The 16,450-nt window shown below is 46.0% G+C and overlaps 1 protein-coding gene across 4 annotated transcripts in view; it reads right to left on the bottom strand.

Moving 5' to 3' along the window:
• Positions 1-16,450, bottom strand: part of Itpr2 (inositol 1,4,5-trisphosphate receptor type 2) — a 414,122-nt gene that overhangs the window by 50,678 nt on the left and 346,994 nt on the right. For 3 of the 4 annotated variants that reach the window (XM_027430112.2, XM_035448792.1, XM_027430113.2), the window contains 3 exons: positions 14,149-14,344; positions 9,477-9,569; positions 1,599-1,729 (listed from right to left, as the gene is read on the bottom strand). In XM_027430112.2, the coding sequence (XP_027285913.1) occupies positions 1,599-1,729; positions 9,477-9,569; positions 14,149-14,344 (420 nt within the window). The remainder of the gene's footprint in view (positions 1-1,598; positions 1,730-9,476; positions 9,570-14,148; positions 14,345-16,450) is intronic. The other variant, XM_035448791.1, reaches the window with a different exon arrangement.

The raw sequence follows: 16,450 nt of genomic DNA, 5'->3' as shown, positions 1-16,450 counted from the left end.
AAACCTCTCTCTCTGCCCTTATTTTCCCTCCAACCAAGGGAATGCCTGAAGCCTACTCTCAGAATTCCTCCATTTCTCTGGGGCTGACACATTTTCACCCAACAGGAAAACACTTTCTCGTGTGTTTCACTAGTGACAGATGTGAAATGTCTCCACGGGTTCACACCATTTGTCCCCATCCAGAGGTACTGTCTGAGTAGGCTGTGTGGCCTCACCACAGGAGGTGAGCTACCAGGGGGTGGGCCTTGAGGCCTTGGAGACCAGATCCTGTCCTTGCTCACTCTGCTTCCTGAGGGGGGGAAGCCACGTGGCCAGCTGGCTTCCCAGCCTTCCACCACTGTCTCTAACTGAAGTTGCCTCTCTCCCAGGATGATGGAATAACCCCACAGAACTGTGAGCCAAAATGAGCCCATCTTTCCTTAATTTGATTTTGCTGGGCACCTTGTCACATCAGTGAGAAAAAACTATCATGCAGGTCTCTCCCAGACACCAAGCAAAAGGGAGTCAAGCACAATCCCAGGGCCAGCTGAGGGAAACCTGGTGATTTCTCAACTTCTGCAGTAGGTTCTGTCCTTGTTCTGAAGAGGTCAAGTTACACACAGCTCATGAATACCTGTGTGGTCTGCAATGTTAAAACTCACCCCAGAGACCATGGGATCCGGCTGTTTATATTCGAGCTGAGCTTATTAGAAAGATGACTAGATGTTATCTAACAGACCAGCAGCAGAAGAAAACAGTGTATGCTTCTAGCCTGGTGATTCAACATTTACAGTTACTGAGAAATGCTCTCGCTTTGCCGTTTTAATGTATAAAATTCTGTTAGAACCCATCCATGCTTCGCACTCATCATGGTAAATAACAGAGGCTCTTCTTCCAAAGCAGAAACAGAGTGAGTCCTTGCTCCTGGGGACTCTGTAGACCCCCGTGGCTTGCCGCTGGCTGTGTTCTATTTAACAATGGGCTCCTATGGAGTTTGTGGCCGTGATCTGGCTGCTGTGACAAAATGTGCAGCTCAGACTGGAGCCCAACTGACATCCATAGGCTTTTAGTTCACCTCTGATCCTGTGTGATTTCACTGTGCAATTAACTGGTCTTACAGCCACCCTAACATTTTAAAAGCAAATGGCACTGTTGCCCTGAAAAAAAAAAAAAAATGTAAGTCATACCGTAAATACTGGTAAGGAAGGCAACAAGAAAGAAGCCAGGCCTGTGTGCATAGGGAGGCTGACTCAGGGAGGCAGAGGCAGAGCAACAGCAACTTCAGGGCCAGCCTGGGCTACAGAGTGAGTGAGTTCAGGGCCAGCCTGGGCTACAGAGTGAGTGAGTTCAAGGCCAGCCTGGGCTACAGAGTGAGTGAGTTCAGGGCCAGCCTGGGCTACAGAGTGAGTTCAGGGCCAGCCTGGGCAATGTAGTGAAGCGCCTAATCTCAAGGTTTAAAAACTAAAAGGAGGGCTGGAGATATGTTACGTTGATAGGTTTGATTCCCAGTTCAGGAAGGGAGGGCGGGAAACAGGGAGTGAGGGGACATGAAGGGAGGGACAGAGAGCAGGAGGAAATAATCTCGGCTTCTTGAACTAAACCCTTTCCGTCTGACTCACATCTTTCGATGGTCGTCTCAGCACATCCCCCACCCCGCCGCCGTTCCTGAGGCCCTGGTTCAGCACGGTGACGATGCACATGAGCAGGGTGTCACATGTCCTCTCGATTCCATCGTCACTCCCTTCGTCAGCTGCAGAGACACAAGAGAGCTTTGAGAACACACTGTCATCCACACCCAAGAGTCTGCTTCTACTGTGCAAACACAATCTTTGGAAGTCACATGACATCTACTTCACACGTGACCACACGGGACTGACATGTGTAGAGCTACACATATAATACCTTGAGATTTTGCATTTCTGGGCTTGGTGGGGAATGACAGGAGAGAAAGGTAAAGTGTGACAAGGTTAAAACTCATGCGCCTGACTGTAGTGGAGAATGTGGTCAACACAGCTCTCCACCTCCCAAGCTGCAAAGAGTTGCAGATGAAGGCGTCAGGCCAAGGAAGCCATCGGGATTGGGGCAAGTCACTGATCTCAGCAGCCTCATAGAGAACGAGGAGAAGGCTGTGAGTTGGAGGGTTAGCCAAGGACCATGTAAGGCGTGTTAGAACTGCCCATAGTAGGAGCTTTCGATTACAGTAGCCACAATTCTGTCATTCTGTCTTTATTTGGAGTAAGTTTGAGAGTTTTTTGAGGGACCACCTGGGTCTAGAGATGAAATCCTGCTTAGAAATGATCTATTGTGTCAGAAGCGTCCTGAGACTTAACCCCTTGCTGAAAGATCCAGACAGAAAACATAAAACCATTTAAAGCAAGGATGGCTGCTCAGCTGGGTATGAGAACCAGGATTCTGTTACATTACTAAATGAGCAGAAAGGCCAAGGCTCATTTTGTCACAAAGTTAACTGTCCTTGGGGACTTGGGGCTACAGTCTGCATGTCACGGCAAGAACGTAAAAGCAACCACAGGCTGTGGGGCAGGCAAGTGGTCTCACTGCATGATTCAGGGCCGTGGATCTCTCGTTAGGAGAAGGCTGGCTTCTCTCTTCTGAACAGATTTTATTTTATATCCTAAGGAAGAGAGACCCTGATATTTTTACACGAGTCCAGGTTGCTCCTTTGAAAGCATGGTGGAATACCGCTGGCCGGAAGGCTGCATGCAGAGACAGGCACACACAAGCCCAGCATCGGAGACAGGCAGACCGTGTGTAGTCGCTCACCATGGAGCTGAACCAGATTTCTGATTTGGAAATCTGAAGGAATTGAGGGAGGAAGGAGCAACGGGGACCGGGGACAGCTTTGTGGTGGTGACAGAAAAAGGAAAGACATGAGAGTGAAAGAAATGGTTACAGAGAATCTCTGGGTTCCAGGAAGGAGGTCATAGGATGCAGCTACTGCCACTTTGCAAAAGAAGGGCTTTCAATCAGAGCAAATGAGTAACGAGTTTCGTGGGACACTGGATACATGCACTTGTTAATCGGTAACTGCCTGGTTGTAGCATAGCAGATGCCGGCTGAAGACCCACGTGTGCCAGTTCGGTGGGCACGTGGAAGTGGCAGGGAATGAAGCTGTCTCAGGAGTTAGGGAAATCCACACATCACACCATGTGATTAGCCACGGTGAAATAAATAAAATGCACTGGCTGCCAAGAAGCATACGCAAAATGTCACCACCATGACGGGCCACAAGAGAAATACAAATCACAACGACACTAAGGTCCCTTCTCACCCATATCAGAGGGCTACCATCAAGATTCCAAAACAAAACAAACACAAAAACAAGAAACAAAAAATCCAACAACCGTTAGTAAGGGCGTGTGTGTGTGTGTGTGTGTGTGTGTGTGTGTGTGTGTGTGTGTGTGTGTGTGTGTAGGAATATGACCCTTACATACAGCTGGTGGACATGTGGGAATGTGGGCCAATGCATGGAAATGAGCATGGAAGTCCCTCAAACAATCAAAGCTTGAGCCAGTGCATGACTCAACTATGCCATTTCTGGCTCAGATTCCAAAGACTCAAAGACAGCCCATCACAGAGAAACCTGTGGACAAGCCAAAGGACAGAAACATTCTGTATACATCACAGATGAAGGGACCGGCAGAGAAAGAAAATGTGGTTTGTATATATAACAGGTTCATTCATAAACAGGAACAGCATTATGTTATTTGTAAGAAAATGGATGGAACCAGACTCACAAAGACAAGAATTGTGTTTTGTCTGATATGTATAACTTAGAAGACATGAAAGCCCAAAGGGTAGGGAACTATTAGGACTGTGAAAGTGGGGGGAAGGAGATGGGACCCGAGAAAGGGTAATGGGGATTAAATATGCTCCAAGTTCGTTAAATACCAATATGGAAGTGTCATAATGAAGCCTACGATTATGCAATTGACAAGAACTAAGCAAAGAGTTGTGACTTGGCAGGGTTGCGTAAGTTTGTGAAATATAAAAATTGAGTAGCAGGAGGATGCCCAAGTTATGTCAGTGCCAGCATTGGCCCATCATCTTGCTCAATAGGAGCTACAAACACAGGCACACTGGGGTCTATGAGCTTATTAAAAGGGTCTACTGTTTGACATGACTCCACTCTCAATAAGTCATTCAGGGCTCCCATAGGGAAGTGCCACCTTGTGGTCACTTGTGAGACAAGCTTATCTGTACACAACACAGGCTTTGTGTGAGGAAAAGGAGACAGAGGTATAAGTGCCCCAGCCTACTGGAACCTTATGGTCCCCAAGAGGAAGGCAGTGGGTCAGCAGATGAGCAAACACACAGCAGCCTAGGTGTCCTGAAGGCAGTGGCCTCTGAATAAATATCAAATGAAGGGCCTGGCCAGCACAGTCGGGCCTAGCAGACATTCCCTCAGGTACAATGGGATGGCAGGGGCATACCTGTGCATGCATGTGCGCGCGCGCGCGCGCGCGCGCGCACGCACGCACACACACACACACACACACACACAGTGCTTGGTACATCATAAGGGCTCAGTAAATACAAGTTATCAATTACCCACACACAGTGGCTGTTACATCTTATGAAAAGGCCTTGTTTTAATACAAGAAACAAATCTGACACTTGAGTGATGTGAGCTTATCTATCTGTCTTAAGCTGACCATCAGAAAAACATTTTTCTTAATCCATGATGATTAAAAGTTTCATTTGAGGAAAGGAATAAAAGACCTATCCCCCAGGTTCTGAAGACATTATTTCACTTGGAATGTTAGTCTATATATTATAAAAACATTGAACACTGGCTGGGGAAAGTCAGTGGTTAAGAGAACTTGCTGGTCTTCCAGAGGACCAGAGTTCAGTTCCTATCACTCATGTGGGGTGGCTCACAACACCTGTAACTCTAGCCCCAGGGGATCCAATGCCCTCTTCTGGCTTGGCATATACTCACACAAACACAAAATACATAAATAAAAAATACATCTTAAAAATACTGGACATGCTCGAACGTAAGTATTTATTGATGTCCCCTTTTTATGCTTTATTAGTTAAATTACTTGCTGTTTGTGGACACAGCAGCCCGGAGCTGAGATTCACTTGGAAATCTGATGGCAACTCAAATCCTCTCGTCTTAAACTTTAGTGACTCTAATCCAATCATTAGAGAAATGCTGTTCTTAAATTTTTTTTGTAATTAGGAAAATGTTTTAAAAGACTGATACCCAATGGGAATCCAAAATGTAGCATGTGTTACCTTGACAAGCTCTGCTATCCACCAACCATTTCTATTAAAGGAGGATACCAGGAGATTAAAATTGGTCTCTTAAATGCTTAAACACATGTGAACTTTTTATTCTCCTGAATGTGCAAATGGCATTGACTCACAGAGTAGCCATGATTAGACTTTTAATATTGTCTTAACAAAGCTTGGCTTTTCTGGAAAAGTCACTTTTGGTGGGGATTTAGGTATTTTCACCTGAGGTTCTAGCAGGCTTGAAGTAAATGAAATACAAACATTTTGGAGTGTTTTTCAAGTTGAATTTGTTGCAAGTTGTCAGGTGAATCCTCGGCTGATGGAAAAATGACCAAATCTGCATCTCCAGGAGTCTTCCCAGGGCCAACTGTGCCTGCCAGCCATTGCCTGGCTTTTACACAGGTGCCGTGTGCCTGGGTATTCTGTGATGTGCACCTGCTGGCCCCAAGAGAGCAGACCAAGGCCCTCAAAAATGCTCACCACAGCTCACGAGTTAGAACTGCACCCCAGCCCTAGACAGGGAAAAGCTATTTTTAAGCCTAAGTGACATGTGTTGCACAACAAATGCCAGACTTCAGCTTTCTCTCTACTTACGTGGCTAAACACACAGAGACATCATTTAAAGAAGCACAGAAGATCAAACTCATAGGCTTGCCAATCAAATAACTGTAGCTGCACACATTCTGCCAAAAGTTAGAGCAAATAAGGCCCTGAAGATAAGACCTACACATTTTAATTACTGAAATTATCCACATAGGCAAAATGTATAGGTCAAATCCACTAGGGGTGTTGGTGGCACACGCCTTTAATTCCAGCACTCAGGAGGCAGAAGCAGGTGGATTTCGGTGAGTTCAAGGCCAGTCTGATCTACATATCGAGTTTTCATAACTCCAGGGCTAAATAGTGACAGCCTACTGTAAAAAATTAAAACTTCAATTATAAAAATAAAAGTCAAATCCATAGACTTCCCAAATTCTAATCAAATCAATTTTAACACTTGAACGTCAAATGCACGATGGCTCTGCTGTGGCTTCTCAGTGTCTCTAGGTATGGCTGTGAGAAAACCTTCACCGGGAAAGCTGCCCTACCCTCAAAGCTGCCCTACCCTCACCCCAGCTCCGGAACAGCTCTGCCAGCCCTCTCCTCTACTGTGGCAGCTTTCTCTACAAGATTCCCACACACTGCTACCAGCTCTGTTGTACCCCAAAGGACAGAGACTGGGGGGGGGGGAGCACTGCACAGGGGTGAAGAACAGTCCCTATTTGTCCTTAGGAAAAGGAGAGACATCTGTAGTCAGGGACTTAAGATGGAGACAGACTCTGAAAACTGCTGACAAGTGACTTTATGCTAACAGAAGATGCTCAAGTGGGTCCTTGACAGGATGCTGTCGGGGGGAGCAGGGATGGCACAAGCCGTCCTTATACTGGGGATGAGCAGGCACTGTGCCCCACGACCGGGGGGGGGGTGTGTGGCTTTCACAAAGAATTAAAAAAAAAACTTAGAAAGTACATAAATTGAATGATAGTTTATTTGTGACATCTCTCTCTCTCTCTCTCTCTCTCTCTCTCTTCTCTCTCTCTCTCTGTGTGTGTGTGTGTGTGTGTGTGTGTGTGTGTGTGTGTGAGCATGCGTGTGTGAGATAGAGAGGGAAATTAACTGATAGGGTGCATGTACATGCCCATGAATGTGGCAGCCAGAGGTCAACCTTTGTTGCCTTTCTCAATTGCTCCTAGCTAGACTGGCTGGCCATTGAGCCCTGGGGATCCTCCTGTCCTCTCCTCCCCAGTTTTGAGATTACAAGTGCAATGCCCAGCTGTGTGTGTGTGTGTGTGTGTGTGTGATGTGTGTTATCTGTGTGTGTGTGTGTGTGTGTGTGTGTTATCTGTGTGTGTGTGTGTGTGTGATGTGTGTTATCTGTGTGTGTGTGTGTGTGTGTGTGTGTTATCTGTGTGTGTGTGTGTGTGTGATGTGTGTTATCTGTGTGTGTGTATGTATGTGTCTGTGTGTGTGATGTGTGTGTGATGTGTGTGTGATGTGTGTGTCTGTGTGTGTTTGGAGTGTGTCTGTTTGTGTTTGGAGTATGTCTGTGTGTGTTTGGAGTGTGTCTGTGAGTGTGTGTCTGTGTGTATATGTGTGTGTGTGTGTGTCTGTGAGTGTGTGTGTGTGTGTGAGTATGTGTCTATGAGTGTGTGTGTGTGTGTGTGTGTGTGTGTGTGTGTGTGTGTGTGTGTGTCTGTGAGTGTGTGTATGTGTCCTGGGAATCCAACTCATAACCTCTCACTTATACAGTAAATACTTCACTGATTGAGACACCCACCCAGTCCCATTTGTGACAAATTTCTAGGTAGCTGAAGAATTTCATAAAGCATCTGAGAGTGTTTCCAGGCCCTGAAATTCCTTTGTAACATTCCTAGATCTCCTGTGGAAGTATCTAGAGCAGTGGTTGGATTCTGTTTTAATCTGTGAGGATCCAGATGAAACTTCTCAGGGTCTCTGGGCCACGCCCATTTTGTATGGTAAATCTTTCTCTAATAAGTTAGAAACGGCAGAACCATTCTTAGGTCAAGAGCCATGCAAGGCCAAGTGGCACGTCAGGTCACATGAATTAGGGAAAGGGAGGGCAGTGAAACCTGGAAGCCAGGTCAATAGCGTGAGATGAGCTTGAGAGACAGCTCAGGGGTTAAGGCCACACACTGCTGTTGCAGAGGATCTGAGTCGTCTCCCACCACACTCTCACTCTCGGCAGAGAGTTCACAGCTGCCTGTAACTCCAGGTCAAGGGGGCGTGACACTCTCTGGCCCCTGTAGGTGCTTATACACACATACCATTAAAAGAAATAAAAAGAAATCTTAAAAAGAGCATGTATGACGTGACTTAGAGAGGTCTCGCCACCCACAGTGAGAGCAGCTTGAGTAGGAGTTTGAAGTCCAGAACCTCCTCTGAGATCTGTGGGGAAGCCTGAGAAATAGGAGGTGTTTAAACCAACAGACACATGTAATATGACTGTAGAGAGTGGACGCTTGGTGATGCCTTGTAAGCCGAGAAGACCTGGCTCTTGTGTGAGTTTTGACTGGGGGTCAGGCAAACCTTGCTGGGAACATCTCAAGTGCCCACACTGTTGGACACTGCCTGGGATAAATACAAGCGCTTGATTCTCTCTCTAGGTCACAAAGTGGAGATTTAGTCAGGGAGGGGGCCATCTGTGCCCTCCCACCAACAGTCCAACATCTCAAGAAAACAAGGTAACTTGACGCTCCTTCCTTCCACTGTCTTTCATGTCACTTCCTTCATCTGCTCTGAGTTCATTTTGCCATTTAATGGACTCCAAGCTTCCTTAGCTATGACAGCTCCAGAGTGACACAAAGATCTAGAGTCCACAAGGGGTGGGGGTGGCTCCCGGGTAGAGCACTTGCATAACATGAATGTGGCCCTGCGCTCACCACACACACTCACACACACACACACACACACACACACACACACACACACACACACTCACACTCACACACACACTCACACACACTCACCTACACACACACACTCTCACTCACACACTCTCACTCACACACACACACACACACACATTCTCACACACACACACACACACACACTCACTCACACACACACATTCTCACACACACTCACCTACACACACACACACACACACAATCCGTCGTATTTACTGCTTTATGAAATACACCACTATTTTTTCTATAATTTAGAAAACATCATACATGCCATATTCCCAGACTGCTGTCACATCTTAAGGGAATGGTTTAGAGCTAAAGCTATTTTTAGACATCTGCTTGCTCCCGAAAGGGGGAGAGGGATTTTGTTCATTCATTTTTCTGTCCTTATAAGCTATCCAAACATGGTTCTGGAAGCCTGTGTACCGTAAGCCAGCAAAGTGGCAAGGCCAGGTTTACAGCCAGGTCTCTAGAGTAGAACCCCTGCTTTCCCACACCCCTTGTTGGCAGCCAAGTAGCCAGAAGCGGATCCTTTAGTGTGGGCTGCTGTTTGGGAGCAGCACATTTCCACATGCTGAATCTGCCAGGTTTGGGTAAGCAGAAACACTGTGAGAACCAAGACAGCTCAGAATAACAAGTGCGGAATCCTTTCTCTAGCTTGAATTATTTCGGTCCTTTACCTTTTGTTCTCTGTTTCAACACATTATGAAGTGCCAAGATCCACTCTCCTTAGAGGGGCTAGTACAGACCTGGGTTGTCAGTACACACCTGCGTCGGAAGAGGGGATCGTGGGTGAACAGTTCTCCTTCTGACAGGTCCCCATCATGGAAGGTAGGGTCATGGTGGGAGCCCCGTGATTACCTGGGAGAACACAGAGCAGAGAACTGTAGAGAGGCAGGTACTATATGACAGACAGACAACCACAGAGGCATCCGAGTTTAAAGATATTTGTGCTTTGACCACGCTGCATCCTAAAGCCTTTTGGTGAGTTAGCCTGGAGCTCTGAGCACACGTTTGTTTGCCTGTTTTAAAGCAATGTTACAGAGGACAGATTAGTCACCAATGTGCAAAAAGCTCCAATCATCTAATTGTTTTCTTTTAGGGGCTGTGATAAAGTACTAATGATATTGTTGACCTAAGCCACCATGAATACTGCTATTTCTCTAGCCACATGCATTCAGGGTTCTGACTTGGGCTGCTAGGACAGCTTCCTCCCAACGCAGGCTCAAGTCACTGGTCCCTGTGGCTGAAACAAGGACCTTGGGTAGGCAGTCCTCACAATGAGGTAAGGGACTCAGAGAATAAAGGCTTCAAATAGCCGGAGGATAGAAGACTTTTTTTCAGAACCATGTTTGGGAACTAACTTTCCTTCCCCGAGCCCCCAGGAACCCCTCTTTCTGCTGGCTTCCCACTGGTTTCCCTGGCCCACATGGTGCAGAGATAATAATCTTTGCACTTGTATGAAGCAAAGTTGAACCTGAAAGTTTGACTCATAGCTGAGAGGACCAAAAGAAGTAGATTTACAAATGGGGAGCTGATATTGGGAAGAGATGTGAAGAGTGGGTGGGCTGGGGAGGCCCAGGTGGCCACACGGGTGCTGTGACAGCTTTGGGAAGGAGTGTCACGGAGACGGAGTTCTGAGTGAACCCCGATGACAGTCAGTACTCAACGTGTCACACTGGGCTCCCATGGCTCAGACTCCAGGCTTTGGAGAACTGACGGGAATCAAGAGGCAGAGGCGTAACGGGAGCTGATGGACGAGTAAAGGAAAGGTTAACACAAAGTAGCAGAGTAGGAGAGAGGAGGGAGATGGATCCTAGACAGGAAAGGAAGTACCTACTTGGGGAAGGATTTCCCTGAAGGAACCCCGGGCTTATGAACATAGATATGAAGCAGGGAGCCCAGGTGCAATCACCAAGGTGCAATCTATAATATCAAAGGGGAGCAGAGGGCAGAGCAGGCTGAGCCATGCAAACCCCCAGCCCAGAACTTTCTACCAAGCACCCAACGGATGGTTCAGATCCTTAGAATCAGAGCTTTGGCTGGAACAGTGGAGGGAGGCCTTAGGTTATAAAGCCACAAGGGCAACCTCTGCACTCTGGGTAGATGCGAATGAGGAGTGGGCAGGTACGAGAAACACCGTCTACTTGTCAGGAGGACCTTCCTTCCTAGTACTTCCCAATGGCACTGCTCTGCCCAGGCCTGTGTGGCTGCTTCCTATCCACTAAGCAGCAGATCTTGGGGCCAGAGGTGGCATCCACATTCTCAGAAATCTCCAATGATGCCTGCAAGGCATGTGTCTCCCGCCCTCCCCAGCACTCCCAGGCCCTGCCCATCGAGCTCTGACTTTCCAACTCCCCACTTGCTCCCATCTGTGGGGTTTCTGATTGCTTCACACCTGCTTGAAGAACTGCATCCAATGTCACTCACTACCTGAGTGTGTTAGCCTCAATGATTTCACCCATGGTCAGCTTTGTGAGTGACAGTGCTCAAAACGAAAAGAATAAAGACGACATGCACTGAGACCCTGCTGTAGGCCAGATACTTCCGCCAAGGCTCACACTGAACCTGGCTGTGAAGTACTGAGAGGTGATGAGACATGGCGTCTCTCTCCTCGGGGTTGGATTAACGCGCACCATGGATTACTGGTTATCTCTATAGTGGATTCATTTTAAAGCCTGGTCTGCCTCTCCTCGTGGTGGGGTACCCTATGTTGTTATCTTTCACAAAAACAGCCTCTTCAGACATCAAGCAGATTCCTCCAGCAGGAACCATGAACTAAATGAACCTCTATTCTTTATAAACTACCATGTCTTAAGTAATCTGTTGTGGCAACGGAAAGCAGACTTAAGGTAGTGTAGTTGTCTCCACATTCGGCACTTTCATAGTATTTACAAAAGTTTGTGTGTGTGTGAGGGAGTGAGAGGGGGGGAAGGGAGAGAAGGAGAGAGAGAGAGAGACTGGCTCCTACACATTTTCAGTAAAGACAGAGCTTGAAATTTCAGCTTTAACATTTCTTACGTTGTATTTTTTTCTATTTCTAAAGAAAGTGCATTCATAATTTAGCACCAACTTCCTCCCCAAACAACAGAAAATATTTACCACAGAACTCAGAAAACAGTAATTACCGTGTAGGTTTGTTCTGGAAGCTTTAGCGCTTCTTCTGTCTCTGTCTCACGTGTTCTCAATACTGAATGAACTGTGGCCAGGCCTCTAATCTAGCCAGTGATTATAACTCCAGGCTCTCTGATCTCAGTTTAGAAAGAGTGGAGCACTGGGGGACTGATAGAAAGGCCTTTCCTTCTTCACACACCTGAACCCTGCTGGGATGGGCTTCATCTTCAGTGTCCGTCTAGGGCTATACACTGAGTGTCTGGTCACCAGCTCAGGAGTTTATCTGATCTTTTGGGAGGCCTAGTGACGGCGGGGTCACTGGGGATGCACCGTTGAAGCGATATTGAGAACCACCCCCACCCCACCCCACCCCCCACCTGAAAGCCAACACCGGGTAAGAATCTTTGCCTAACCACAGAGTTCTGTCTTGCCATAGGCCTAAGTGACATTAACTGAAAACAAAAGCTGCCAAAATAAATCATTTCCTTGTGTTGAAATTATTTTCTTGGGCCTTTTTTTATTATTATTATTATTATTATTATTATTATTATTATTATTATTATTATTACAACAGTGAATGGAAAGCTGCTGGCAATGCCTGTGGAAACTCTAGAAAACGCACCTGAAGTAACAACAACACATCCCACGGTCCTGAACGTGCAGACAGATATTTGGTGTGGAGTTGAAGTCCCCGGTGAAGCCGGTGTTTCTGTCACGTGTGTGAGTCATGGGACTCACTGATGAATGGATCTAAACACCGTTTCCTCGTCCCATAAGCTTATGGAAGGCCTTACTATGCATTGTCAATTCCATAGTTATGAACTATCTGTCACCCCTGTGGGTGTGTGGGGTTCCCGTGGGGGTCTCACCTGACCTCTAAAAGCACCTTCTAGTCAGCTCTTCCCACATTTTTCCCCTCCACCTCATGCCAGGTTGCCTTGCCCAGCCTAAACACAAGGGGAGGTGCTTCGTCTTAGGGCAACTTGATCTGCCATGCTTTGTCGATACCCACGGGAGGCCTGCCCCTTTCTGAACAGAAACGGGGAGGAGTGGGTGGGAGAGAGGAAATAGGGGAGGGGATGGGAGAAGAGGAGGGAGGGGAAACTGGTCCAGACTATTAAATAAATAAATAAATAAATAAATAAATAAATAAATAAATGGAATTTAGAAAGAATTATCTGTTAAAGGCAAGAAAGGATATTGCATATGTCTCCACTAATTAAAGTGCTTTAAAGTCTGTGGTTTAAGGAGAAAGCACGTCTTTTGGGGATTTCCTGTCTCTATAAACAGTAGTTAGTGGAACCAAGAAAACAGCACATCACAGAACCGTGGTTTCTACAGAGTAAAGCAGGGTTGGGGGAAAGGTTAACTAAGGAATTTAACCCAGCAAAGGGTGTGTACTAGAGGTGAGAAAGCAAACAGAGTAGATAAGAAGTCTAAAATAATAGGCTAGCTCCTCATGCCGGGGCTTCTCAGAGAGAACACGAGGTGATGTCCAAGTGTCCAGTGGCAAACATCATGCGGGGCCCCAGCAGTCACTCGCCGAGGAGTGGGGTCTTTTAGCCACAGCCTCTAAGCACGTCTTCCAAAACACACTTCTCCCTCCCTAATGGTTTCCAAATCGCATTTATCATTTTAAACACAAAGCAATGCATGTGGAAAATGGCTGAGTGGTGGCTCTCGGGTGCTGGATACTGTTCTTTGGGGAAATGGGAAGAAGAGGCAAAAAGAAAGAATTTAGGAATTCCCCACAGTGAAGCCGCTGCTGCCTCCTGCAATATGGTCAGCATTAGGAAACCCTGTAGGATGGAGTGCAGATGTGTATTTCCCAACCCACACTGACAGCATACAGGCTGCAGTATTGCAAATGCTCAACTCCTAGAAGTTCCATTATTACTTTAATCATTGCTAGGATCAAATACCTAACAGCGAGCAAATTGAGGAAGGAATGAACAGTTTATTTTGGCTAATGGTTCAAAGAGATACAGCCCGACCTGGCGGCAGCCAAGGCAGCTGGTCACACTGTGTTAGCTGTCAGGAGGCAGAGGGCAGACAGGAAGTAAGGCCAGACTGTCCAACCCAAGGCTCACCACTTCCTCCAAAGAGGCTCCACCAGCTGAAACAGTGCCACCACATAGGGACCAGATGTTCAAACGCACGGGGCTAGGAGGACATTTCACCCTTAAACCACAGCACTGGTAAACAAGACCACATCTTAAAAGGGTGAAAATAAAATTTTTACCTATTTCAGTGTGTCTGAAATCCCACAAACAAGGTGTGTACAAGTCAGAACTGTTAGGGGGAGCTTGGAGGGTGGAGTGGCTACCTGGGACTGGTGTTTTTATTTTCAGTCTGTCCACTTCCATGGTGAAGTCATCCTTCAGGAAAAGGAAGCCAATGATGGAGAACAGGTAGACCAGGATGAGAGCCAAGACCGCGGTCAGGATGATGGAGCGGCCATTGCGAGTGACGCTTTTGATGACGTTCAGCAGGGTCTCTTCTCTGTACACCAAATCAAAGAGCTACAGAGACAAAAATTAAAAAATAGCCTTCAAACAAACAAACATTTTTAAATGAACGCAAACAGTTGATCCAGAACACAAGGAGGCACAGTTTCAATGAAGGAGGCTCTAGCAGCATCCACGAGCATCAGCTGGCTTCGTCAACAGTGTCACACCGCTTGCTAAGACACACCGCCATTGAATTTAGGGCATTTAAAATATCAGGCACATGTGGCTTATGGACATTTGAAAAAGTCATTAAATTTATCGTTCAATTGAGGGACTCAAAACGAAATGAGGAGAACAATTTTGTGAGCCTGGTGACATAGAAAAATGTTTGAATTTAAAATATTTGGGAAATGCAGGTACTCTTCGTTATTAAAATAACATGTAAATGAGGATAAAAAATCTGTGTTAGCTTATCCTTTTGCAAGTAGAACCACAAAAAAAAAAAAAAACAATGGTAACTGTTTTGTCAATTCCTTCTCTCTAAAGGGTTACTGTGGTGATATCTTACTTGAACAAATAAAGCCTGTCTGGGAGTCAGAGAGTGTAGCTTGCCACTAGCTAACCATAGAGGTCTGGAGGTCTGTACAGACAGACAGAAAGTGAGGTAGCTGCATGGAAACAGGATATAAGCAGGGAGAAACAGGAACTCACTCTCTGGTCTTCTGAGACGCTAAAGAGGTAAGGTGTGGCGGTGGCTTGTTCCTTCTCTGTGATCTCTCAGCATTTCTCTCTATATCTGACTCTGGCTTTTTATTATTTAGACCAATTAAGAACTCTATTTGCAGGTTACTATCCACTCTGTCTTTAATAGCAGGAAATCTAAACACGAATTGAGAGCTCAAGCACATGTCTGCTGCCTGCAGCCAATGCTGGGAACCGTTTTACACATTGCTGCATTATAAAGCTGAAATTATGAATTAGCGAGTGCATGTTTTATTATACAGAGGCACTTAAAAGAAATAAAATTATATTCATTTTCAGAAATGTCCAAAAATGTTTGGAAATGAATCCGATCTTCAAACCTGGAGACTTGGGGTTTGTGTTCTTATCTGGGGATAAGAACTACAATCTAGCTGGCCTGGAACAATCTGTCAGGTGTGTGTGTCCTTTGAAAATCCCCTGGTCTGCTGTGTGCGAGAGTTACACCATTAATTTCCACTGTAATCAATCACAGCCTTGATAATCACTGCTATGCAGAACCTGTCTTTAAGACACTGGCATTTGATGTGTCAAATTCTTAAAAAAAAAAAAAAATCACTACCTTGTTATCTTTTTATCTCTTGGGAAGTACAGCTATTGTTAGAAACAAAGTCAATATTCTTCAATAAAGATGAATTAATGCAAACTCAACCTCTAGATTGTCAATGTTCTGGTTTCTTCAACTTTTTCACCACTCTGGTTCACATAAAGGAGGTTTTATTTTAACTCATCAGAGGCCAGAGTAGGTGGCATTCATAATGATGAAATGAGAAACTCTGCCTCAAACAAGGTGAGGGGTGTGGGGTGAGGGGCTCGGAGCTCGGGGTGAGGGTGCGGGGTGAGGGGTGTGGGGCGAGGGGCGAGGGGTGAGGGGTGACTCCCAAGCAGGTCTGACTTTGCCTGCACTGCCACATACTTATATGTGCACACTCAAATATCGCTCACAGATTCAAGCTTACCATGTTTTTACACCAACTCCTTTCCTCCATTCATGACTATAAAACAGTGTAAACAGAGAAAGGAAAATGGCATTTAAGAACGAGAGGCATCTTTAAGAAGGATGTACAGTTGTGTGTAGGCACACAGGCACCTCCCCAGCACAGAGGCTGAGGTGGGAAACTGTGAGTTAGAGGCCAGCCTGGGCAACACAGCGAAGCAAGTCATCTTAGAACAAAAAAAAAAAAAAAAAAAAAAAAAAAAAAGGAATCCGGGGGCAGGGGAGGGGAAACTGTCTAAAGATTTAAATATACATAGATAAGCTTAGCCCAGATGACATAAGCTAACAATGGTAATGGGAGCTAAATCATAAACTAATGATGATGACCTAAGCTAATCTATACTTTAAACAGCTTGCTCTTTTGCTAGGATGGCTTTTGTTCCTTCTCATTTTGCTTACATACTACCGTAATGACTAATGTA

Source organism: Cricetulus griseus, chromosome 8 (assembly GCF_003668045.3).
Source record: "Cricetulus griseus strain 17A/GY chromosome 8, alternate assembly CriGri-PICRH-1.0, whole genome shotgun sequence".
Taxonomy (NCBI): Eukaryota; Metazoa; Chordata; class Mammalia; order Rodentia; family Cricetidae; genus Cricetulus; species Cricetulus griseus.
The sequence above is the reverse complement of the archived record's forward strand: the minus strand, read 5'-3'. Positions and strand labels throughout refer to the sequence as shown.